The sequence below is a fragment of the Musa acuminata genome, chromosome BXJ2-10 (genome assembly GCF_036884655.1).
Source record: "Musa acuminata AAA Group cultivar baxijiao chromosome BXJ2-10, Cavendish_Baxijiao_AAA, whole genome shotgun sequence".
NCBI classification, from domain to species: Eukaryota; Viridiplantae; Streptophyta; class Magnoliopsida; order Zingiberales; family Musaceae; genus Musa; species Musa acuminata.
Window position 1 is genome coordinate 24205589 of NC_088347.1, and position 25863 is coordinate 24231451.

Consider the following 25863-nt stretch of genomic DNA (forward strand, 5'->3'; position numbering starts at 1 on the left):
TTAAACCGAGCATCGGTCCAATCAAATCTCTAGTCATCAGTTTATTAATTAAACCGATAAATCAACTAGTTTAATCACATTTTTAATTTATAAACAATAAAAATGAATTTTATATATATATATATATATATATATATATATATATATATATATATATATATTAATAATAATATCCTAAACTATGACAGATAAATTTTGTTTTGATATTGATAGCTTCCCCGATGGATACAATAACAAAGTAAATAGTTTACTGAGATAGAAAAAGAGTATGATGAAGCATCAGACAGATTGTTGCCTTTGGGGAAGGTAATGGGTAGAACACAAACACATGATGCCTGGCTGCAGAGACAAAGAATGGGATGGGCACTTGACATGATTGCTTGGATCGAACCTAATGCTTGCAATATAGTTGTCTCATCCAAAACCATGTGAAGTGCATATGGATGGGTACATTGATTGTATCTGTCCCTTTTGACTGTCTTACCATGTGCCTACAAACCACATTTGTTTGTATTCATGTAGATCCAGCTTGACCTAGATGAAAAACATTTGCAAATCACAAAACAAGTCAAAAATGATCCATATGTTCATCTTTGGTGAAAACAGTATGACAACAAACACCAGGACACTATAGACAATCCCCCGGAAGAACAAGAGCTAGATAGTTCTAACCACATTGATTCGCTCTAGTTATGCTTGAGCAGTGCCTGTAAGTTGATGTTGCTGATAATAGTAGATTCAACAGCTAATTTGTGCTAGAAAGTCACAAATTCATCAACAATGCAATCAGATCTTCCGAGTGCAAAACTTGAATCTAGATGAAGCATAAACTTACATGAATAAAAAGGGACGCAGAATCTTCAAATGCTTTTCCAAATTTAAATGGAAACTATGTCCTCTTTTCACGTTTTCGGAGACCCATTCGTGATTTTGCATACCTAGGTTTTTTCTGTTAAGAAAAAGAATGTCCTGCTCGTGTCAAATATATAACAACAAGAATTTAAGCAGAACTTATATGAAGGATACTCCAAGCGCATGCCCTCCCCAACTGATGAATACAAGATGGTTCCCTGCAAATGATTTAGGGCTCCAGCGGAACTATTGACATCCTGTAAAAAGCATATTCTAATTCAAATTTAATGGAACAAAGCAAGTTCGTGCTCATAACAAAAAAAAAAAAAGGCACAATAGTATAATAATTTAAAGCTAAGTCTGCTCACAAAGCACAGTTATGTTTATCAACAATAGTGTAAGAATAAAAATTAAAAAAACACAAATTAGAAAATGATCCAAACACTTGTACATCAGATACCTCCATATTGTAAGAATACAAATTTAAGTAATATCACATGTACCTGGAAATCAACAAATGCAACAGGAAGTCCGTTCTTGTTTTGCATTTTCAGTTTTATAAACCCAGGACATCTGAACATTACACCAGAGTAGTTATAAACAATAGCCAAAAAAAAGAAGCAACTGAAAAGTAAACATGACTAACATTGATAGCTTATAACCTTGAAAAAACTTGAGCCAACTCTTGCTCAGAACAGTTGGGACCCAGATTTGCCACAAAAAGCGTTGGACATGGGGGGTTACTTTGAGGAGCGTAAGTTGATGAATTATTCTGTGCAATCATGAAAGTGTTTTGTTAGACGCAAGAAATCAAATAACAACTTCTCAATGAATTTGCACTTCATAAGTGCAACTAATGAAATTGTCCAAGAGACCCAAAAGAAAGATGAAGGAATCTTTCATATAGTCAAATCCACAGGAGCAAAGCATCAAAACAAGGGAATCATAAGATAAGCAAACAATAGCAACTAATAAATAGTTTCCATCATGGAGGCCACAGCAATTTAAAAAGGCGCTCGGGCGCTCGCCTAGGCGCTCGGACGAGGCGAGGCGAGGCCCGAGCGCCTCGCTAATCTCCCAGGCGGCGCGCTTCAAACAGGCGCCACCTGGGCGCTCGCCCGAGCCCAGGCGCTGAGCGCTTCGGGCGAGCGCCTGGGTTAACCAAGGCGATCGAACCAGGATTTTAGGTCTGGTTCAATCCTGGTTCGGTCTCCGATGGTTAGTTGGTTCAATCGAACCAACTAAAACTGCTATAAGTGACAACCAAACCCTAACCCTCGCCGCTCCCGATCCCGTTGCTCCCCGCTGTCGCTGCTCGCAAATGCTGCCGCTGTCGCCGCTCGCCGCTGTCGCTGCTCACAAACACTGCCGCTCGCGCCTCCCGCCGCTCCTGCTCCCGCTGTCGCCACTCGCCGCTCGCCGTTGTCGCTGCTCGCCCGCCCGCAGTTGCCGCTCCTGCTGCCGCTGTCGTCGCTCGCGCCTCCCGCTGTTCGCCGCTCCTACTCCCACTCCCGCTGCTCGCCACTATCGTTGCTCGCCGCTGCCTCCTTACACTATGCTGCCGCTTCCTCTTTTCTCAGTCAGCAGGCTCGGCACCCCCTTACACTTCCTTCTTCTCCTTCTGTTAACAGTATACAGTATACTGTTAACAATATACTATATATTGTTAATATTGTTAGGTTTATTTGAAATTATTAATTTTCAATACTGTTAATAGATTTTCTTAATTTAATAGCATATTTTAATTTAAAATTTTAAATAATTATATTATATATTTTTATATTTTAGCGCATCGCTTCGCTCGGGCGAGCGCCTAGCGCCTCGGGCGTTTTTGGACCTTAGCGCCTAGCGCTTTTTAAATCACTGAGAGGCCATTTATTGAGGTTCTATTTCATACTAAAGTACATATCTTTCAGATTCAGTATACCAGGTAGTAATCCTGGGTTCACATCAACGCCAACACAACCTACCAATATGATACCATATGCAAGGCATTTCAGAAAGATGACAATGACTAAGCAAACCAGATATACTTAATTGCTATAGCTTGCTGCTTGAAAAGAAATCCAGTAAAACAAGCATACCATGAGTTTATCTCAGACCACCACCAACCACATTCAAGTTGTGCACCCTGATTTGTAGAATTCTTTCCTCCTGGATAGCAGTATGTGATACGCACAGATTGCTAATGTGGTTGATCCATGTCTACCTTGAAGAAGAAGAAAAGGAAGAGGCAGGCGGTTGATTCCACTTGGCAGCTAGAGAGGGAGGTCGAGGAGGAGGAGAGGGGAGGGACGTCGAGGAGGAGGAGAGGGGAAAACAGACAAAAAAGGGAAGACAAGAAAACCACGCTGATGCATCCACCATCAGCTGTTCTATGTGAACTATTCATTTTGTCATGTGCAGTCTATGGTGGTGAGCAATATGCTGTCATTGTTCGTAAAAGAAGGTACCTTTCAAACAGTTTTGCCCTGTTTTTTTCCTTGAGAAGTTCAACATGAGTGTGTGTATGAGAGAGAGAGAGAGAGAGAGAGAGAGAGAGAGAGATTTGAGTTCTGTGACTTGAGTTTTTACTTTTTCGATCCTATAAATAAAATTAGAAGAGAAGAAAAAAAAAGAGATAGAGACAAAAGAAGAAGAAGACGCAAATTATGTTCAACAGTTTTTTAAGTGTCATACATACATACATACATTCATGCATACATATAATATATGTGTGTGTGTGTGTGTGTGTGTGTGTGTGTGTGACTTGGCCGAACCTCACCTGAAGCAATGACCAGCTAAGACTTCCTCCTTACGTATTTCAAACCAGATAACATATCATGCTGCATCCTCATAACTATGCTACCATGTCAGATTACTATTTAGGCACATACACCCACTTCAGAAAACTACAAAGAGGAATGAAAGCTCAACCATTATATGGTTCAACAGTTTCAGAGAGCTGCCAACAGTAGGTTTGAATTTCCAGAAGAAAAGAAGCCCCTACTATTTCTTATTCAATATATCTGTTGACTGTGGAGATTGTAATGCAAAATGTGGTTTATCAAGGAAACATGGGAACAAGGGAGATCAAACTCCTGACAGCCATTAAAGCCTCATAAAGTCGAAGCATCTATCCAAACCTTTGGTCAGGAGGAAGCTTTTGGTGGTTAGATGTAATTGATTTCAAGTTTAATCAGCAGAAACAGAAGCATACTGATGCAACCCAGTTCAGATTACATTTAACAACTGGGTTAAGGTCTATTTGATATAATCCTTGTCGAAAGTGATTTTGGTTCATGTTGAGTTCTATTGGTTGACTTGATAGGTTAATTTTCAATATGTTTTACGGGACAATTGGGTTTCTTTCAGTCAAGTGACATGTATTCTTTTATTAGTCAGTATATATTAGTAGAGCTTTAACTAGAGTCATGTTCATGAACAGAATTGTCAGCTGAATTATTTTTAAATGATGTGTGTAGCCAAATGTTGTTTTCCTTTTTCTAGCTGCAAGTCTCAGACTCTCAAAAGCGAAAACAAGTCAAGCCAGCAATAAACATTTTAACAGTGGGGGTTCAGTCAATAGAAGTTGGTTCCTTATGGTACTTATGCACATATAAAAAGGATTCCCTCCTAGATGCAGACATTTCGCTCTCTGTCCTCTGCTACTCTACTTCCTCTAATCTGCCTCATTTCTTTCTTGGCACCACAATTTTACTTAACCTTACTGTGAAAACAAATCTATTGTTGCTTATCCTTTATTATCAATCTGATAAGGTTAGGACTTGATCTAAAACTTATATGCTCCAGAATACCAAGACTATGCCAAATTATAATTATGTAATTTATGAAAACCAGGAAACCTAATTACATACAACCACATAGGTAATTAGTAGATCTGCTATTTTACTAAGGACCCTAGACGCAAGCTTCATACAATAGAAAAAATTAAAACAGTAACTATTGATCAAAGGATTTATAGAAAAGAACCAAAAAATGTATAAAATAAATTACTGGATGCAGGGTAATTAATAGTCTTAAAAGCTCCTAGAAAGTCATCCTCTATACTTCTGACCTAGAACTTTAATAATGATAACTTGGTCTAGAAATTGAGTTAAAGGTCAAATAGAAGATTTCAGCACTAATATGAAGAAGACAAACAAGAAATACATTTGCAACAGAAAATAAGAAAGCAAATTTCCAATAAGGGTTCTATAATGAACATCTGGAAAAAAAATGCAGAAGATGTTTATGTGCTATACAAAAACTTTAAAATAAAAAGATATTCAGTCTTATTCTGAAATAGTAAAATTGTTCTAGATTCTTTATGATCCATATGTGGAGTCCATAACAAAAGAAACATAGTAGACTGTCAGTAGTAGAAATCATTAATGAATAAAAAAGGAACACTTGAGTACAATAATTTGATGATTGAAACACAACTAGAAAAAGTAAAACTCACCAACTTATCAAGGTCTGCTTCATAACCAAAATTTGTCTGGCTGCGATTGTGGGCATAACAAGTAATTTCTTAATCAGACACCCCAAGTAAAGCTATAAAACTGTAAGTTACATTTAGATACTCTTTTCAATCTTTTATACTCTAGACTAGATGAAGGAATATATAGTATTAACAATGTATCTAGCATGTTCATAGATATAAGTAGCAAATATGTGCTTAAAGTCATGTGCCATAACCTTTGTGTAGAGGGATAACCACTCAAGCTGTAAGCAGAATTAACCATTCCAGACATGTGAATGTTGCTTCCAGAACCTGCTAGTGTGAAGAATGTGCCAAACATGTGCAAAGTGAGCTTTGGAGGAAGGTGCTTCCATGTGAGTAATTATTGCAAGCTATCAAGATAAAATAGCTAAACAGAAATCAGAAAGGTCAGTGACCTAAAAAAGAATCCATTGACATAGGCCAATCTCAACAGTCGTGAATGCTGCTTTAATAGGTATTGTTTCAAAATACAGGTAGTATGATGCCTACTAGAAAATATGGATAAATTGATATGGTAAACATAATAATTACTTTTAGTTACCAGTACCAGGTGCTTTAACATGCAAGGAATGGGTGGTATTACCAGAATCAGGAAAGCCTCTTAAATATGCACCAGATCCTCTAACTCGTTTATCAGAAGAATAAGGTACACCATCATCTGTTTATCAAAAATATAATAAGTCCAAGTTTGAAAAGAAAGAAAGTTCTGTAATAGGAAGTCAGGAACTCAAGTCATCATGAAAGTTATTAATTGATATGCTAAGTAACACAAAAGGAAGATAACAAATGGTAAAACAAAATTGTGCACCTGTTCTTGAACGTTTTGACCTGGAGTTAGACTTTGCAAGGTCAATGTATAGAGTTGACTCCCTCTCAAGGTCAAACATCAGTCCCTGTCAGCAGTATTTGATTTCATGATATGTGAGAGAGGTTACTCAAACATGGTAATAAATAGACCCAAAGATCAACTGAATCAAAGTGGAGAAAATCTTGCAAAATATTAAGTTGATGTGTAAGAAGTGCAGCAAAGTCAATATTATTATCTCCACAAAATCTATTATATCTAATTTGTTATAAGTTCTCAAAGTTGACGTTATTATCAAAATCAACATTATTATCTATTACATATCATTCAACAATTTTTATAAGTTCTCAGCACCAATTTAGAATCCTTATTTAGGATTGATGACTATTAAAAGCAACTCAGATAAAAATAAAAACTGCAAATCAGAATTTAATTTCGTACATTTAGAGCATGCATTGCAGCAAGAGCTGATTGTTGATCAGTAAAGACAGCAAATGCATATGCCTGCAGTGTAGAAAGCACAAATTAGTATCCATTAACAATCACATACAATAATATTAAGTGCAATATAAAAACATGAAAAGGAACCCATTACGGAATGTCATTTTACTCGCATCATGGAGAAAAAATGGAATGACCAACCACCAAATTTAGCTTCACTTGTTAATGTTCTTATACCACTCAAAGCAAACATATATGAGAGTTTTGGCTGTCTACTATGAGCTGCATGGCTTTTATAATAAAAAATGTAAGATCCAAATTTGTCTTAAAGATTCTGAGATTCTGAATTTGGCAATGATCTACTCTATATAGGATATCTAATAATATTGATAAACAATAACACCTAGCATAGTAATGCATAACTTCCATTATTGTTCTTAAAGAACAGTTTGAGCACCTGTCTACGGACTGGCCTACACTAAAGTAGGCTGCACACCATTTAGCTTAATAAACCGACCATGGCATAGAACATACCTGTTTAAATTTGATGTCACATATAGAAGAATGTGCTTACGATAAATGTTTGAGTCACATAAAGAGCAAGCCTTTGGGGAATTGGTAATGTTGCTCCTAAAAACTAGGTTACCAAGGTTCATTGCAGAAATAGTCTCTTTACCTAAAAGGGTAAGACTGGATATATATTGACCCTCCTGGACTCCATATTGGTCGGATTCTTGTGTACTACGTCGCTCTGTTGATAGTATAACAACCTATTTCAATGACAATCACTCATTTAAAATTAATTCGATCCTGTATATATATATATATATATATATATATATATATATATATATATATATATATATATATATATATATATATATATATATATTGTTGTCATAAATTATCACCAAGCATAATATTATGCATTCATCATCAGTACATTTCCACTTCAAAGCAAAGTTCTGAATATCGTACCATCTTCATGTATCGATCAACCGTCGGTATGATACGTATCGAGTTGTACCGAACTGAACCAAGTATACCGACACATTGTCACGACCTTAGCTGGAATTGCCTAAGGCGTGCGGCACCCTTGCGGCCAAAGACGCGAACTTAGCTTGCGTTGCCTAAGTCGCGAGTCACTCTTGCGGCAAAGACGCGAACTTAGCTTGCGTTGCCTAAGTCGCGCTTCGCCCTTGCGATCTTGCTCCGCAAGGATCAGCCCACTTTGTAACCTCTCGCAGGTCCCGAAGGACCTGTAAAAGAGAAAGAGAGTTAGATCGAAAGAACGAGCAACGGACAAGTCCCGAAGTCTCGCGAAAAGGAAAGCTTTACAAGCAATTCGTCGAACACCTTGTGTGCACAAGAGAAAAGAGGGAGAGGGAGAAAACCAAGGCTTTCAAGGATGAACGAACAGCTGCAAGCCCACAAACAGCCGCTCACCTGGTCCCGGACGCAACACCAAGTTCCCGTAAAGGTCACGTGCGAACTTGCGAAAGAGTGTTCAACGCCCGGTATATAACCGAAGCCCCATCCAGCCATGTGCCACCCGGGGGGTTCCTGGGGTCTGAGCTGGCTGACATTTTGGTGAGCGGAGGCAGCACTCCGCTCACCTCCCGCGGCACGCGAAAACGGAGCCGTTTTGGGCTGTTTTGGGGCTGTTTTGCTCGGTTCGGTGAACGGTCGCTTTGCAACGCTGCAGCTTGTTCGAACTTACATATTTACAAGCAAAATGACCCAAAACCATAAGAAAACATGCTGTCAAGCAGCTGTACATGCGGGTGTGAGCGACGAACGGTTCGTTGAACGGAGTTGTTGCGGGTGCGCGACGACCGTTCGTGACATTCTCCCCCACTTAAACTGTCGACGCCCTCGTCGACGCTTGTTGGTAGTTGTTGATGACTTCTTCTTCATGTCGCAGGGCGTCTTCAGGCTCCCAACTGGCTTCAGTTCGGGGAAGCTTTCGCCACTTCACCAAGTACTCTGTCTGCTCCGCTCCGTTGGGTAGCTTTATCTTGCGATCCGCTAGAATGGTTTCCACTCGCTTCTCGTAGGAGGCTGTGATGGGAGGTAGCCGAGTTGGAATACTTCGAGAAGCATCTTGCGGATCCGAATGGTAGGCCTTCAGGTTGCTGGCGTGAAGAACGTTATGAATTTTGGACCACGCCGGCAGCTGCAACTTGTAAGAAACATTGCCTACTCTGCTGATAATTGGGAAGGGCCCTTCATACTTACGCACCAATCCTTTGTGGACTCTTTTCCTGAAGAATTGGAGTGATGCTGGATGGAGCTTTACCAACACCAAATCGCCAACTTTGAACTCTTGTGGTCGCCTTCCCAAGTCTGCCCACTTCTTCATCCGTTTTGCCGCCTTCTCCAAGTAAGCTCGCGCAATATCGGCATTTCGATGCCACTCCTTTGCGAAATGGTAGGCTGATGGACTACTCCCAGTATAACCAATTGCCATAGTGTGCGGAGTCGACGGTTGCTGTCCTGTGATAATTTCGAAGGGGCTCTTGTTGGATGCAGAGCTCCGCTGCAAGTTGTAGGAGAATTGGGCGATGTCCAACAGCTTCACCCAATCTCGTTGATTGGCACTCACGTAGTGCCGGAGGTACTGCTCTAAGAGCGAATTTATTCTTTCAGTCTGACCATCCGTCTGGGGGTGGAGGCTTGTAGAGAAGTATAACTTTGACCCCAACAATTTGAATAGCTCGGTCCAGAATCGTCCCAGGAACCGAGCGTCTCGATCACTAACAATATTGTGTGGGACTCCCCAATACTTCACTACACCCTTCATCATCAGTCTGGCCGCCTCTTCAGCTGAACAGTGTAGGGGAGCAGCAATGAAAGTTGCATACTTTGAAAACCGATCGACCACCACAAGTATCGATCCAAGTCCCCCTACAGGCGGCAAGCTTGATATGAAGTCTAAGGAAATGCTCTCCCATGGCCTTTCTGGTACAGGCAACGGCTCCAAAAGTCCCACCGGCTTCCGTTGCTCCACCTTGTCTTGTTGGCAAGTAAGGCATGTTCGAACATACTCCTCCACATCAATCCCCATCTTTGGCCAGTAGAAGGCTCTCTCCACGAGAGCCAATGTTCTGTGAATACCGGGATGTCCAGCCCAAAGGGAATCGTGACACTCTTTTAAGAGTTCACGCCTTAAATTGTCCACTCGGGGAACATAAACTCTATTCCCTTTTGTGTAAACAAGTCCCTCCTGGACCCAGAATCGTCGTGCCTTGCCTTCTTTGATGAGCTGCATCAGGATAACTGCCTGGGGATCACTATACAGTCCATCTCTGATTCGAGAAAGGAAGTTGGAGTGTAACTGACTTGTTTGGCCTCTGCCCTCCAGTTGTGCAGCATTCACGCACTCCACCTTCCGACTCAGCGCATCGGCCACGACATTCGCCTTCCCGGGCTTGTATTCCATTGCCATATCAAATTCAGCCAGGAAGTCCTGCCACCGTGCTTGCTTTGGGGAGAGCTTCTTCTGAGTTTGGAAATAACTCAGGGCGATGTTGTCTGTCCTCAGCACAAATCGCGACCCGAGGAGGTAGTGTCGCCAAACTCGTAGGCAGTGGATCACCGCTGTCATCTCCTTCTCATGCACTGGATACCGCCTCTCGGTCTCGTTGAGTTTGCGGCTCTCGTAGGCCACCGGATGACCTTCTTGCATGAGCACTCCACCAATAGCAAAGTCCGAAGCATCTGTATGGACTTCAAAGGGCTCTCCATAGTTTGGCAATTTGAGCACTGGTTCTTCCAGAACAGCAGCCTTCAGATCTTGGAATGCTATCTCGCATCTGTCCGACCACTTCCAAGGCTGCTCCTTCTTCAGCAACTCCGTCAGTGGGGTTGCCCGCTTCGAATATCCCGCGATGAAGCGTCGATAGTAGTTGACGAAACCAAGGAAGGATCTCAACTCTGGCACCTTCTTTGGAGTTCGCCATTCCGCAACTGCTTGCACCTTCGACTTATCCATCCGGATGGAGCCATCACCGATTCGATGCCCCAAGAATAGGATCTCAGTCTGAGCAAAGTAGCATTTCTCCCTTTTTACGAACAACGTGTTCTCCCTGAGAACCTTGAAAATCGTCCGAAGGTGCTTGACGTGCTCCTCGAGCGTTTGGCTGTAGACGACGATATCGTCCAAGTAGACGACCACGAACTTATCCAAATACTCCTTGAATAGCTGGTTCATGAGAGTACAGAATGTGGCCGGAGCGTTGGTTAAGCCGAAAGGCATCACCAAGAACTCAAACGCTCCATATCTGGTCACACAAGTAGTCTTTGCTTCGTCGCCTTCAGCGATGCGCACCTGCCAATACCCCGACCGGAGGTCGAGTTTTGAGAAATACTTCGCCTTGCCCAATTGATCGAACAAGTCCGCAATGAGCGGGATGGGATACTTGTTCTTCACTGTTACTTTGTTGAGGGCTCGGTAGTCGACGCATAATCGGAGGCTCCCATCTTGTTTCTTCTGAAAGAGAACTGGAGCTCCGAAAGGTGCTTTTGAGCTGCGGATGAGACCACAGCTTAGCAGTTCACCTAACTGCTTCCTGAGTTCTGCCAACTCTGGCGGGGGCATGCGGTAGGGTGGTCTCGCTGGAGGCTTCACTCCTGGCTCCAGCTCGATACTGTGATCCACGCCTCTGCGTGGTGGAAGAGTCTTCGGCAACTCGGGTGGCATAACGTCTTTGAACTCCTTCAGGACGTTTGCCACCACAGCAGGTTCTTGGCTGGCTTCTTCGTTGAGTGGCTCTAGTTTCATAGCAGCCACGAATGTCAGTTCGCCCTTTCGCACCCCTTTCTTCAATTGTAATGCCGAAATATGTTGGGGCTCCTTGGTTCCTCTCCGAGAGACGGGAACCACGCAGGGGTCATCTCCTCCCATCATACATAGGGAGTTTAAGAACGGCATCGGCACCAACTTCGCCGCATGCATAAACTCCATTCCAAGAATCACTTGGAAGTCGTCCAGTGGCACGGCCATCATGTTGGTGTTACCGCTCCAAGTCCCGATTCTGATAGGAACACCCTTCGCCAACCCGGAGATTCGCCTGGCCTCCGAGTTCACCGCCTTCATTCGGCTTGGGCTCTTCTCCAATGTCAACCCAAGTCGCTGTGCTTCGCGATCGGCTATGAAGTTGTGGGTAGCGCCCGTATCCACCATTGCACAGGTCGTTTGGCCATTTAGCTTAATGTCCACATACATTAGCTCGCTGCTTCCTGCTTTTTGTGCCTTCGTCTTCATGTTCTCCCCCACTTGACCCCGCATAGCGTTCAACAGACGCATTGCTCCCATTCGGGGTCCTTGCGACTCCTCATCGTCGCTGCTGGACTCTGAACTGCTCGAACTAAGAGCAACAGCTTTGCCCTTGTCCGATCGGGGAGGGTGGATGGAAGCTGTCAAAGCGTTGAGTACCTGCTTCTGTGGGCACTCCCTTACCATGTGCGGTCCTCCGCACAAGAAGCATCCTCCAGGTTTTGAGGCCTTGCCTTTTGGGTTTGGCCCTTTGTGGGAGCTCTTCTTCTTCTGTTCGCCCCCGAGCTCCTTCCCTCGAGAATGTTTTGGAGGGCGATTGCTTGAAGATTGTTTCCTTCTCGCGGGGTCTTCAGAGGAAACAAAGTCGGTGAGCCTTTCTGCAGCTGCAATTGCCCCGACCACGTCGGTAACATTCCTTCGATTCAGCTCCTGCTGAGCCCATGGTTTCAAACCATCCAGGAAGCTGAACAACTTGTCCTTCTCGGACATGTCCTGTATGTCCAGCATCAGTGCAGAAAACTGCTTTACATAGTCTCGGATGGTGGTACTTTGGCGGAGTTGTCTCAACTTCCTTCTTGCGACGAACTCTGTGTTCTCCAGTAGGAACTGAGTTCTCAACTCCCGCTTCAAGTCTTCCCATGTGTCGACTCGACACCGACCTTGTTGGATCTCCTCCCAACGAGTTCGCCACCAAAGTTTCGCATCTCCATTCAGATACATTGTTGCTATGGAAACTTTGGTATCTTCAGAATCGGGCCTCGTAGCTCGGAAGTATTGCTCCACGTCGAACAGAAAGTTCTCGAGCTCCTTGGCATCTCTGGCCCCTCCGTATCCATGGGGCTCAGGTGCCCTCAAGTTTTGTGGCGGTGCAACGCGGGTGTTGCCTCCTCCCGCATTTAGCGTTCTTGTGAGCATAGCCACCTTTGCCATGAGTTCCGCCACAACATCCTGTAGGTGCTGCACGGAGTCCTTGGTGTCATCGGACAGTCGGTCGACTAGGGCCTCGACCTTGTCAATCCTGGACTCCGCTTCCTCTTGCGAGCTCTCTACCCCAACAAGTCTTTGTTGGCCATGGTAGAGTTCCTCCATGCTCGCTTCCAGAACATCCAGGCGGGTTTCCGCCGTCGTGAGTCTCTCCTTATGACTCTTTTTCCCAGTTAGCGCACCAGATTGCGCTTCCTCCGCTCGTGGAGAGTTGCCAACTTCTCGCTCATCCTGTTCGCTGCCGCGATCCTCGTGAGCGGCTCCAACAGCATAAGAGCGAGTGTGCACATGCAGCCCACCTGCGGCTACTTGGGGCAAGGGTCCGGCTTGCCCCGTCTTGCTTGATTCGCCACGATGCTTTGCCATGGCGAAGTTGCGAAGTTCGTTCGCTGTTCGATCGAAGAGCTTGCCCGCTCTGATACCACAATGTCACGACCTTAGCTGGAATTGCCTAAGGCGTGCGGCACCCTTGCGGCCAAAGACGCGAACTTAGCTTGCGTTGCCTAAGTCGCGAGTCACTCTTGCGGCAAAGACGCGAACTTAGCTTGCGTTGCCTAAGTCGCGCTTCGCCCTTGCGATCTTGCTCCGCAAGGATCAGCCCACTTTGTAACCTCTCGCAGGTCCCGAAGGACCTGTAAAAGAGAAAGAGAGTTAGATCGAAAGAACGAGCAACGGACAAGTCCCGAAGTCTCGCGAAAAGGAAAGCTTTACAAGCAATTCGTCGAACACCTTGTGTGCACAAGAGAAAAGAGGGAGAGGGAGAAAACCAAGGCTTTCAAGGATGAACGAACAGCTGCAAGCCCACAAACAGCCGCTCACCTGGTCCCGGACGCAACACCAAGTTCCCGTAAAGGTCACGTGCGAACTTGCGAAAGAGTGTTCAACGCCCGGTATATAACCGAAGCCCCATCCAGCCATGTGCCACCCGGGGGGTTCCTGGGGTCTGAGCTGGCTGACATTTTGGTGAGCGGAGGCAGCACTCCGCTCACCTCCCGCGGCACGCGAAAACGGAGCCGTTTTGGGCTGTTTTGGGGCTGTTTTGCTCGGTTCGGTGAACGGTCGCTTTGCAACGCTGCAGCTTGTTCGAACTTACATATTTACAAGCAAAATGACCCAAAACCATAAGAAAACATGCTGTCAAGCAGCTGTACATGCGGGTGTGAGCGACGAACGGTTCGTTGAACGGAGTTGTTGCGGGTGCGCGACGACCGTTCGTGACAACATGGTACACTAAGATATCCCGATATACTGCCTGTACCAGTTCTCTATTGGACTGGTGCGTACCGCCATACCGAGCAGTATGGTTTGGTATTGCAAACCATGCTTCAAAGTATGATGAAAATTTTACTGCACTATCAATGAAATAGTCTCTTTAGGTTGCCTATACAGATCTTCTTATAGACTCCATATTGGTGTGAGACTAGTGAATTGTGCTGCCCGTCTTATAATATAACAGCTTATTGCAATCATAATCACTCTTATTTAAAAAATGATGTGTATGTTTCCCCTCAAAGAACGACGCATTTTCACTGCGTTGTTATGAATCAAGGAAATAGTCCGTATTATTCTTCATCGATTTACATTAGTACTCCAAAGGAAGTTCCATAAGATAGCTTTCACATACATTGAGCTGAATTGAACACTGTCACTTACAGGCGGTCTCCAAGCAAAAAGATCAACTGCCAGATTCTCAAAACCAAAAGCAAAAAAATCTAAAGAATCAAAATTTCTCTTATATTTTGAATAATTCCAAGAAAGAAGACCTAATACCACTTCAAAACCCTAACTTTAGGAGTTACCAAAACCTAACCAGGTCATACGAAAACTAAGCACGAAGAAGGATGTAGGACAGCAATCTAAAGGAAAAAGGAGGAAGAATAAGAATAATCGCACCTGAGAGGACTGACCGGAGCTCCTGAGCTGGGCGGACTGGTACCCAGGAAACTCGCGAAAGAGGTTATAGATCTCGCGGGGCTTCACGTCGTCGGGGAACCCGGCGATGAATAAGGTCCGGACCTCGTCGCGCGAGTACTGGTCGGTGGGCGTGTCGTAGGTGGTGCCGTAAAGTGGCGGCTGGTGGGCGGGGTACGGCGGGTGAAGGTGGTGCTGGTGCGGCAGCATCGGGTGATTGTGCGGCGGCGGAGGAGCTCCGGGAGGCCCCGCCGCGTGGATCGGCGGCGGAGGGTGGTAGGGGTTGTGAGCGGCGTCCGGGGGTGAGTGGTAGTAACCGGTGGCCATGTCGTCCATCGATACCGCCCGTCGAAACGTTTGCGCTGGTGACGATTAGCAACCGTGCTCAATATGAGCAAATGTTTAAACGGGTCGGATTCATTCTCATCCAAATCCGATAACCAACTTGCACATCTTACCCAAACCCGTGAAAAGTTTCCTGTCAGTAGAAATCGATCACAAAATAACAATGTTTCTTTTATATATATATATATATATATATATATATATATATATATATATATATATATATATATATATATATATCGATGAAGAAAAAGACGATGATGGATCCCACAAAAGAAAAAGGCAGACGATATAGGAAAGCTGGCCCCGTCTCATTACGAGAGAAGGGTCCGATAGAAAAAGAGACAAGAGCGATATAGGAAGGTGAGGATGATTATACGAGCAAAAACGATAACCGATCTGATAGAGATAAAGATAAAAAAGAATTTTCATAATGTTCTATAAGAAAATAAAGTTTTCATGCGTTGAGGAATTTACTAAATTTAGATATTTTTTTGAGAATATATGTATAGTACCTTTTATTATTTTGCTCATCATAACAATTAAATAACGAGCTTTATAGCATTTAAAGATCAATGTTAAGTGACGAAACTAACAACCAGATGGACATGCAATTCTTGAGGGATTTGATCAAATTGGTATATAGGTGTTTGCAGGTATTGTCAATTATCAACATATGCCCTGTCTTTTATGTGTCTTGAAAATTACACCAGCTTTAGCCAATTATTTTATGAAAATGACAAGAACAAGCTAATCTTTCAACTTGAATTCTGCTTGTGTTTCTTAAGATCTAAATCAAAAACTGTAACCATATAATGTTAAGACATGATCATAAAAAATACAAGAACAATATGGCACAGGACTTGCTAGTTTAACATCATTCCACAAGTAATCACAGCCCAGTTCTTCATGCAGCAAATTGAACACAAACACTTCCCAAAGATACAGAAAAGGCCTCCATCGATTACCTTCGGAGGTCAAACCTTTGTTCTATGATGAACTATTGAGTGTGTCTGTGCAGGCTCATGCTAAGGTTGGGCTCGACTGTCTGACACTAGTAGAGAGCTGACCACCCAAAAGAGCATCAGTTAATCATGGCACTTCATCTGCTATATTCTATGCTCATCTTCAAAGACATCATAGTACAGCAAATGCTTGATGCATCTTATCCAAGAATAGAGATATAGTTCGCACATTCCACATGGAAAAGTTGTCTTGTGGAGGATTGTTAGGCTAAGAGATGCAGAGGAAGGTGAAGAAGAAGACCAAGGATTTGGGAAACAAGAGATTAGTTTGTTGGAGATTGGAGATCATCTTTCTGGATGTTGCCTGTGACCAGCATTGCAGTTTCTGGTGTCGTATATCATGAGAACATTGCGTTCAGAAACAAAGCATGACAAGAGGAAAAAGGGAAAGCAGAAAAGAAGAAAAGAAGAGAAAGACCAGCACGGAAAGCACAGCACGAGCAGTCTCCTCCACCTGCTACTGCATGTTGACAAAGGAAAAGAATGCACTGCAACAAAAGAAGCTCCACTTTCCTATGGGCTTCAAAAGAAGCTGTGAGAAAAAAGGAAGTCAAGAAACATGGCTCAACATGAGGGCAAAGTGAGACAGCCAAGCTAACGATCAAAGAAGAAAGAAAGAACGGTGGTCTTAATTCTCTGTAGATGCTATTCGATCTGCATGCTTCCATTCTGGGCGCAGTGGGAAGAGCTCCAAGGTCTGATCACCTGGCCCACTCCCTTCCACGTCCAGCTCATGGCGGCCCCAGCTCCTGCACTTGCGCTTGCAGCTGCCGTCATGGCACTCCCTCATTTCTTCTTCCTGTAATTCACCACCATGCATGACCATCACCGAAGTAACACGATCGCACGAAGTGATCAGGAGAGAACTTAATGGTTCGTACTTTGAGACTGGAGAGATCAGAAGCAGTGTTGGTGGCAAGGGCGAGGAGCGAGCTGCGCTTTAGCTTCTGCCGATCGCGTGCCTTGTGGTTCTGAAACCAGTAGAACACGTTCTTGCCCTCGATCCTACCGTACTTGCCAAGCTCTGCAGCGATCCGCTCGATCTGGGGCGGGTTCGGCGTTCGCATGCCACCCTGGTACAGCGCCTCCAGTACCTCTATCTGCTCCGGCGTCGGGTTCCACCGCGTACCCCCTGACTGCATCTGCAACTGCAACTGCACCCAGTAATACGTCCCTCATCAGGTTTCGGCGACAAGTAGTAATTGACACCAGTAGAACTGGTAAGGCAACAACCGCAGGCATGAAGACCTACTAGTGAGACATTAAGGTTTCCGGAGGTGCTTTTGGAGGTCACCGGGCAATCGAAGCTTTTCAAGAGAGGAGAGTTCCTGGTGTCGGCGGTCGAAGCAGCAGCGGTGGAGGTGAGCTTCGGTGCAAGTGGACGGAGGCGCTTAGACTTATCGGTCGTCAAAGAGGAGATGGAGGAGGAAGAAGAAGACGAAGAGGAAGAAGGGAGTTGCTCCCAGAAGCCTGACATCAGCTGCTGAACCTTCATGGCTTCCTTCAAGAATTTAGATGGACATGATATGGAGCTTGGAATTTATAGTGAGTTGCTGATGTTAGTATGACAAGGGGGTGTGTATATATATATATGGTGGAAGTAATGATGTTTAGAACTATAGTGACAATTTATGTCTTGGAGCAGTTCCATATATGATCATTTGAGTTCATGGCTACATATTTATGCTAGCTAACACATTTATCTTCTTGTCCAGGGAAAAGACCAACAGATCTTGGTTAAGTGCATCAGCATATGATTGAGCTTTACAGGTGGGTACATACAACACTTTTTTTCTACTTTGTGCCTGTTGAGATTATTTTATTTGTAAGAAAAAAAATCACTGTTAACTGCTCTTTAAAGAGAAAAAATAGTCTGTCACAGATTATTTGTAATCTCTGCTCTCCAGGAATAAATAACAATTGAAATTTTTAGATTGCAGGTCAGACTTAATATATCTTTAATTATCTTTACCTCCATCACATACATAAATATTTTGCAACCAGAGAGATTCACTGCATCACACTAATGTCCAAGTACCAGATGGATCTAATGAAAATGTAATGCTGCTTAGTAGGAACAGTGAATCAAAGGTTCTGCCACGAGGCAGACTTGGTGAGGTTTTTTGTGCAGATGGGGTCACAGTGCGTGGAGGACATGGCTGGGACCGGAAAGCATGCAAGAGAAGGGAAGACCAAATGATGGGGAGAGTTTGACTTTGGGGTGGAGTGGAAGAAAGAAAAGGTGGCGTGGGATGGGCTGGTGTTGTTGGCTTCGAAGTGGAGAATGACAGGAGTCAAATCGGTCGGTTCTTCCTGCTTTAATGATGAGTTGCCTCCATGCTTTTGGGTGGAGATGCAATGAACAAGATTCCTCCAATCCCCGGAATGGAGAACAAAAGGGTAAAAGAGAAGTCAAAAGAAGTTGGAGTTGGAAGAAGAACTGATACACGTATTAGTGTGTGGAGGTGCTGATGATGGAAGTCAATGTTGGGAGACAAATGTAAGTTAATGTTGGATGACCAGAATGAAAACCTAGAAACATTTTACCAATCCATCAAAGCTTCTTGTTATAGTTATTACAAATCTCAGTGGGTTTGACCTAAATTAGGTAGGATTTCCTTTCTTTTTTCTTAGGAAAAGAAGGAAACAAGCTGAATCTTTCTACTACAAGTCAAAACACCCCAAAACAGAATATTAATGCATAGTATGAGTGTCCAAACATACATTTGGATAAGAGTTGTTTTTCCTTATTTCGATAGTAATTCCACTAGAGAATTAAATCTATGAAATCTAGTTTAATCCAACACTTCATATGTCTACAATGAGTATGGTAAGTTCAGACCTATTAGATTAAGAAATCTGTTATCTCAAATGGTTTCAAAGAAGATCTAACATTGGATATGATGAGAATAGGCCCACCACTGGCATATTGAAAGCACAAGTAGGACAATAGGTACAACTGTAGGTTATTACCTTCAACACAACTTAAAGATCATATATACCCATAACCAAGTTTGTGAACACTGTCATGTTCTAATCTCAGATTCTCTGACACCTTAAGGACCTAATATACACACACAGGAAGACGCATTAAGATTACATACAGGAAGCTTACATCTTCTTACGTTATTTTAGATGGGCTCACAATCTAAAACTCACCAAGAAACATGTAAACATATGCATGTCTGCTACCTGGAACCCATAGGAAGTGCAAGCTTCTTACTGCTCTCCTGTTTTCTTTGCAGCAAGAGGTTTCTGAGAGAGTTGACCCCATTTTGTCTCTTGGGTGCAACCGTAAGCATTCCTGCATCAGCTCCTCCTTTCTGCTTGTAAGAATCATCCAATTTCTTTGGTGATAGCTGAGTGATAGAGTTTGCCAAGTTTCCGTAACCGTGGTTCATGTGGATGTTCCGTCCATATAGCAGACCTGACCTGGGACTCTCAGAAGCTGCGGCTGTCAGATTCCGTACTTCGGTGCATATGATTTCCTTTGTGTTAGGAGGTTTGAATTCTCCAGTTGTTGCATGATCGTCTGTTCTCATATGATCAAATAATCTGGGCTGACATTTAGATTTTGTAGTAGCAGGACTAGATATCAACTTCTCTGATAGAGATGCATCACTTGGTTTCTCTGAAGCAGCAACTATGTCACAATCCTGCAAGATCATACAATTAATTTTGTTTAAGGTCTCAATACTAAGGTAATTTCATAGTCATTATATCGTATTCGTCCATCTGAAACAAGAAATTTGAATTAAAGACACAACTGCTTGAGAATCAGAAGTACACAACTAAAGTTGCAACTTCAATTAAAGGATACCGAAATCAGTGGATGTCTTGAACAAGCATTTGGTCAGACCTGCTCACAATTCCTCCTGATACTTGTGGTGTGTTTAGCATTCATAAACCCATATTTACTGAAATAATAGTAGAACCAACAAGATCTACCAGGCATGTATCATCGATTAGCCTATAACCTCAGAACAAGTAGTTAGCTTCATATTTCTCATATATAGTGTGCCAATAGCTCCAGAGAAAATTTAATTTACATTTAACAATTATATCACTGAAGATAATAGGACTTACTGCCTGGATTTGCTTTTCGTCTTGGGTCATGATATACTTTGGAGTTTCCTTAGATGAAGCACTGTGCCAGAGAGAGTTAAAGATTTCAGATGATATTTATAAGATTTTCGGTAAAAGAAAAGCACACAAAAGAAATAATTCATACATTTCTAACTGAAGCTGTAGTTCTAGACATGCTTCCTCTAGTTCTTCACAGCAATTGCTTTTGTGCCCCAGTTCAACCTCAAGGGATGAGAGTTTTTTATAAGCCTCATTCAGTTCAGCCTTTGCAACTGTTAGCTGCACTCCAAGATCTTCATTAATTAACTTTTGGCTTAGAACCTGGTTTTCAATCTGCCCGTTGGACTCCTTAAGTGTTGCTAGCTCTATTTGTAAATTGGAAATGTCTTCTTCTGATTCATGGAGTTGAGCTATCAATGTCTTATTCTTAGTACTAGATGCATGTAGCATTTCCTCCAAATCTTTCTTTCTGGACTCCATACACATGATCTCCGATTTTAGATGCTCATTTTCACATTTCAGATTGGATTCAATATCCTCCATGGTAAACAAGATACACAAACCATTTGATGCAGAGACTAAAGGTATTTTTCTTTCTTTATCAAAACTGGGTTCTTCATGTCCATCTAACTTATCATTATCTTTAGTTGTGTATATTACAGCCTTAAGTTCATTATCACTGTATGATTTATCTGCATCCAAGTATTTCCTAAACATCTCCTTCATGTCTGAAACTTCTTGAAGGGCGAAAGAGTGGTTTGCAATCCAGTCCACAATTGAAGTTACTTCAGCAGCAAACTGTTGAAGATCAACCTTCCCATTCAACAGATCATTACATACAGCAACAAATTTCTGTAGAACAGCAGTGAATTCAGAACTTTCCCATAGTAATGCATGAGCAGCATGCCCATTTGCTGATGCAGATTTCTGGTGTAAATAAGTGCCTTCATCATCACCAGATAACATGTGTTGACCACTTTTACTTCTTATATTTCTCTGAATGATTCCCTCAACCAATTTGACAAGCTTACGAACTGGCTTCTCAAAGTTTGATCGGGTACTATGTTCGCTGTCCAGTATGCCTGCATTGATTGCTCCATCAATTGAATCTGATGAAGTGTGTTTCAGTAGCTGAAGTACTTTGTCGCTGCAATATAGGCTATCTGAACATCTTGCCTTTATAGAATAATCCCAGTCACTCAGAGCTACCCTAACATCTTCAAGAATGGCATTTAAACTTTTTTCTAAGATATGATGCTTTTGTACAATGATCGTCAGAATATCCTGAAGCCAGCTAGGGTATTTTTCAAATGATATGTTCGTGACTTGAACTTCATTATTTTCTTCAATGAAATCAGAGAAATCCTTGATTGTAACAAGCTCCTTATTTGTTGCTTCTAATAGACCAAGACCTGTCAAAGGTTCTTTATTGGTCACACATGCATTATTATCACCACACATACCGAGTGAACTTCCAAAATGTTTATCTGCAGAAACTACTGCTAGTTTCTCCATCTCAACAAAATCATCCATTAAACTAAAACCTGAAATTCCATAAATTTTACATGGTTGCACAGCTGGTTTTCCACTTTTGAAGTGCTTCAGTTCAGAGATTAAACTAGTAGTCCACGATTCAGCACAGCTAATGTTATCTTCATTGCTATCATTCTCTGATATTGATGAAAGTGGCAGGTCATATGACACTGGGCTGCTGCTTGCTGGCTCGAAGCAAGCTTGTCCTTTTGGTAATTCTTTAAGTTGTGTCTCTACCTTTGACAGTTTGGACTCTGTATGTGCAAGCATGATACTCAATGCCTGAAGTTCACTGTTTTTCTTAGTCAGTGATTCTTTGAGAATCTGGTTTTCATCTTCAATGGCATGTAATCTCTCAACACGAGAAGTAGCACCCTTGCTTGATCCATCATAACATTCTTCTAGCTTAATATCCTTTGTATTGAAGGCTTCACTTGTGGAATTTGACTTTTTCTTCCTCGTTTCAACAGAATAACTACTCAGTCTTTCAACCTCATTTCTTATTTTAGCTAAAGCAGCAGGCCCTGGTAGTCGCTTCCTGGCAATGACACGCAATTTTTGGCACTCTGATTCTAGCTTAGCAATCTTATTAATGCTCTCCAGGTGTTGCCTATGAGCAGCATCAGCAGATCTGCGATTGAGTTCAGTCTCTTTATTTTGAATCTCAAGCTCCTTTTGAAGCATGCACACCTCATACTTTAGAGAAGCATTGAGTTTCTCTGCGGAATCAAGACTGGCCATTGCTTCCATGAATTTTGCTTCTGAATTGGATTTGGACACACTCAATTCCTTCACCAACTGTTCTTTGGCCTCTAGAACTCTATTCAGGTTGCTATTTTGAATTAGTAATTCAGTGAGCCTCTTATTTGTCTCAATCATCCCCTGTTCCAAAGTTCGCATGTTCTCCTGTTCTCTTGATATCTTCAAAGAAGCATTGTTAATAATGAGCTGCTGGTCTTTCTTAATAACTCGTAGCTGTTGCATGCATTCTTTTAATGCAATATCTGTGTTAACTAATCTTTCTTCAGCAGTTCTTTTCTGAAGTAAAGCATCGTCTAGTTTTTGTTTTAAAGAAAGGGCTTCAGCTTCTGCTTTTTCCCATCCTAACAAGTTCAACATGATTGAATTTTAAGATAAAACAGACTCTCAGGAGAGCCATCATGTTTATGTGAATCTAATGCAAGATACAAAACTTCAGAAAAAAAAAAATTAACCTGACATTGCTTCATTGGCCACTTTTCCTTGCTTTGTCAAAAGATCATCCTTAACACTGGACTCAGTAAGAACAGATGACAGTTGTTCGTTCAAGTCTTCTAAGGATCTCTCTAACTCAAGGATCTTCTCTTTCTGAATAAAATCATGAAAAGTTTAAGAATGACGCTAAGCATAAGAAGGAAATGTATATTTCTTTTCATAGGAAGCAGAAAAGAGTTTGACATAGGACACAGAAAATAGTTTGACATCCCTTAGGAAGTGATAGTCTATGTTAAGTCTTAAACATCCAATAGTGACGCAAATCATAGAACATTTGAATAGAAGCATTTCCCCCACTTGATCTGACTATTTATTTCATCCTTCTTTATAATCAATCAGAACAAATGATCTATTATTTAACAATGCAGAAGAAAGCCTGGTAAAGAGGATTTATAGAAGATTGGTTGCCACCAATTTTTTATTAGATGTCGATAGCAAAATCCTCGTTTCATGAAGCAGGGAAAAGTATAAAACGATCTAGAGATCAGTTCTCAGAAACTAATTCATTTTTAAGAAATCCAATTTGTAAAGGTTGCTGGTTATGAGACATTTGTTATATTAGAAGAGGAAAGAAGAACAAAAAAGCATTGATCAATCAAGCTGAAGATCTTGTTATTGCTTACCTTGATCATGTTCTTCTCTGAACACTTTCTCTTCCAAAGCCTTGTTCTGTTCTCCATGATCCTGACAAATTTCTACAAAGTGCACAGCTACTAATAAGGAATCATATTCGGCTATTCAGAATTTATAAGTCACAGAACTTCTCAAATAGATGCATCACTAATATCCTTTAAACCATGACAAGTATGATGGTAGGGTGGAAAATAATTAATAGAACAGTGCTGGAACAAGTGCAAAAAGAGGTGGCAATTGAAAAAGAAGAACAGATTTTGCACATTTTCAGTAAAGATTGCATATATTTGAAATTTGTATGTCAATCGACATTCTTGGGAATGTGATCCTTTATCAAGGTCCTTATTGCATGACTTAAAAGTATCCCTCATCATGAGCTTCTGATATACAGAAGCTCATTTTGAATGTTCTCCATGAATCTTGAATAAATTAAGTAGGAAAAATTCTTCAATTAAAAATTTTGGTTACAAGGATTCCGTTGAACAAAATTGTTGATTTCCATGTCCAATCTGGGATTCATTAATCGTGTAAAATATGTTCATATTGGATCATTCTAGTTTTCCCATTTGGAGTTTTGTATATCTGTTCTTGTGTATCATATATATACATATATTTATATACTTATACACATTATATGTGGTCCTTTATGATAAATTTTAACTGCTACATAATAAAGTATCTCCATATTCCATCTCAGCTATTATAACAACCTGTAGAGCTAAATAAAGTTCAACTTTCTTTGAGGGAAAAGAAATTTGCCTTCATCTTGTTGCAAGTAAATGTTGTACTTTCTTTTCATTGCATTTCATTACCAGTTGAAAATAATCTTTTGCAACTATAGATACACAAGAATATTTATATGGATTTATTACATGTTTCTCGAAGTAGAAGCATTCACATTTTTGAGTTGGGTTAGACAATTTCCACACACAATCTCATCATCCCCTGTTCAACCAAATTCCCCAACTTTATGTCCATCAATTTTTGAATAAAAACCCATACTAGAAATTGATTTCCTGAGTACCATGACCAATTAATCAACCTAAGCTCCAAACTGATTTCAACAAGACCAGCTCAGAAAAGCTATGCTTCACAGAAATATGTGCATTATACTCTTGATGTTACAAAATCAGCTAATTTTTCATATAGAAGACAGTCATCCCCTTCAAACTCCAATGCAAACCCTTCTGGAGTTTCGCTAATGTTCAAGTTTTAACCCACCAGTGCAAGATCTTAGTCAATACCAAATTTACAAGAAAGTTGATAGAAAGGAAGAAAGAAACAGGTCAAAATCCAAGTGGCTAATGTGCAAAACTATCCAAAATTTCAGCAAGTGTCATGCTCATATTAGGACGAAAGGAAAACAATAAATCAAAAGGAGTCTTAGGGAATGCATCATGCATGTGGTAAAACTGTGTCTGCAACTCTAATGAGGCTAGAGGTAGAGGAAGATGTGGAGTAGTTAAGTTGGACTGACCTCACTTCAACCCAGGAGCTCCATTCTCAGCATCAGAGCATAGAAGCAAGGGCAACAACAACATGCACAGTGGGGGGGGAGGGGAGAGAGAGAGAGAGAGAGAGAACCAAAGCTACTTTTTTTTATCTCCCAGAGTGTGCCTTTTTCCTTGTGTTTTTGTCTCATCAAGGAGTAGACATGAATAGGTTGGTAGGACAAAGGTAGGGAGTAAGAGGAGTCACAATAGAAACAAGTAGGGTCACTAAAGCTTTACATTAGAGGCTTATATAGTTATTATCAACAAGGGATGTGTCTGTTTAACATCTCTGTTGCAACCTTTATGACATATCTCAAGCTCCTTCTTCACAGAAGCAAGGACAATAAGGGTTCACTTGATCTCCACTCAAACTAACACTTCAGTCAGTCTCAGGGAGGCTCAAATAAACCTCCCAGAGCTTCATGCATCTTCTTCTGAACGGTTGTAGCAAGCAGCTACCACTTATCAGGTTACCATTGTTCTTATCCAATGAAAAGGAAAACTAAGCTATCATATTTTAGGATGACAGAGTAACTTTGGGGACCAAGAATTTTAGGATAGAAGCATTGTCCTAAGTTGTAAATCATTGGAAGAGAGAGAGCACTTAGCTGTCAGTATGTGTTGACCATTGTTAACTCTGGCTCTCACAGTAAAGTGTGAAGAACCCATGAAAACTTCCTGACAGATAATGGAACAGAAACATTGGATTCCAGGGAAACATTGGCTCCCACCCAACT

The 25863-nt window shown here is 41.8% G+C and overlaps 3 protein-coding genes across 7 annotated transcripts; all 3 read right to left on the reverse strand.

Moving 5' to 3' along the window:
* Nucleotides 1-182: 182 nt before the first annotated feature.
* On the reverse strand, nucleotides 183-15121 carry LOC135624573 (uncharacterized). Of its 5 annotated transcripts, none has more exons than XR_010491739.1 (11): nucleotides 14740-15121; nucleotides 6585-6647; nucleotides 6147-6231; nucleotides 5922-5996; nucleotides 5533-5611; nucleotides 5297-5336; nucleotides 1515-1624; nucleotides 1356-1425; nucleotides 1027-1109; nucleotides 836-938; nucleotides 183-534 (listed from the first exon to the last, which is right to left on the reverse strand). XR_010491739.1 is itself a non-coding variant. In XM_065128330.1 (10 exons), the coding sequence occupies exons 1-10, from the start codon at nucleotides 15091-15093 to the stop codon at nucleotides 890-892; spliced, it is 1005 nt and encodes a 334-aa protein (XP_064984402.1). In that variant the 5' UTR covers nucleotides 15094-15121; the 3' UTR covers nucleotides 567-889. The 5 variants fall into 5 exon arrangements, 2 of the variants coding, with proteins under 2 accessions (XP_064984402.1, XP_064984401.1); XR_010491741.1 differs by lacking the exon at nucleotides 183-534 and adding an exon at nucleotides 567-707; XR_010491740.1 differs by lacking the exon at nucleotides 183-534 and adding an exon at nucleotides 567-755.
* Nucleotides 15122-16616: 1495 nt separating this feature from the next.
* On the reverse strand, nucleotides 16617-17671 carry LOC135624261 (WUSCHEL-related homeobox 4-like). The gene is made up of 3 exons (XM_065127686.1): nucleotides 17380-17671; nucleotides 17009-17281; nucleotides 16617-16926 (listed from the first exon to the last, which is right to left on the reverse strand). Exons 1-3 carry the CDS (start codon nucleotides 17620-17622, stop codon nucleotides 16756-16758), a joined length of 687 nt encoding a protein of 228 aa, XP_064983758.1. The 5' UTR covers nucleotides 17623-17671; the 3' UTR covers nucleotides 16617-16755.
* Nucleotides 17672-19101: 1430 nt separating this feature from the next.
* LOC135625934 (filament-like plant protein 7) lies at nucleotides 19102-25213 on the reverse strand. Its single transcript, XM_065131086.1, has 6 exons — nucleotides 25111-25213; nucleotides 23624-23695; nucleotides 22961-23093; nucleotides 20359-22849; nucleotides 20214-20274; nucleotides 19102-19783 (listed from the first exon to the last, which is right to left on the reverse strand). Exons 2-6 carry the CDS (start codon nucleotides 23678-23680, stop codon nucleotides 19316-19318), a joined length of 3210 nt encoding a protein of 1069 aa, XP_064987158.1. The 5' UTR covers nucleotides 23681-23695; nucleotides 25111-25213; the 3' UTR covers nucleotides 19102-19315.
* Between the last annotated feature and the right edge of the window lie 650 nt (nucleotides 25214-25863).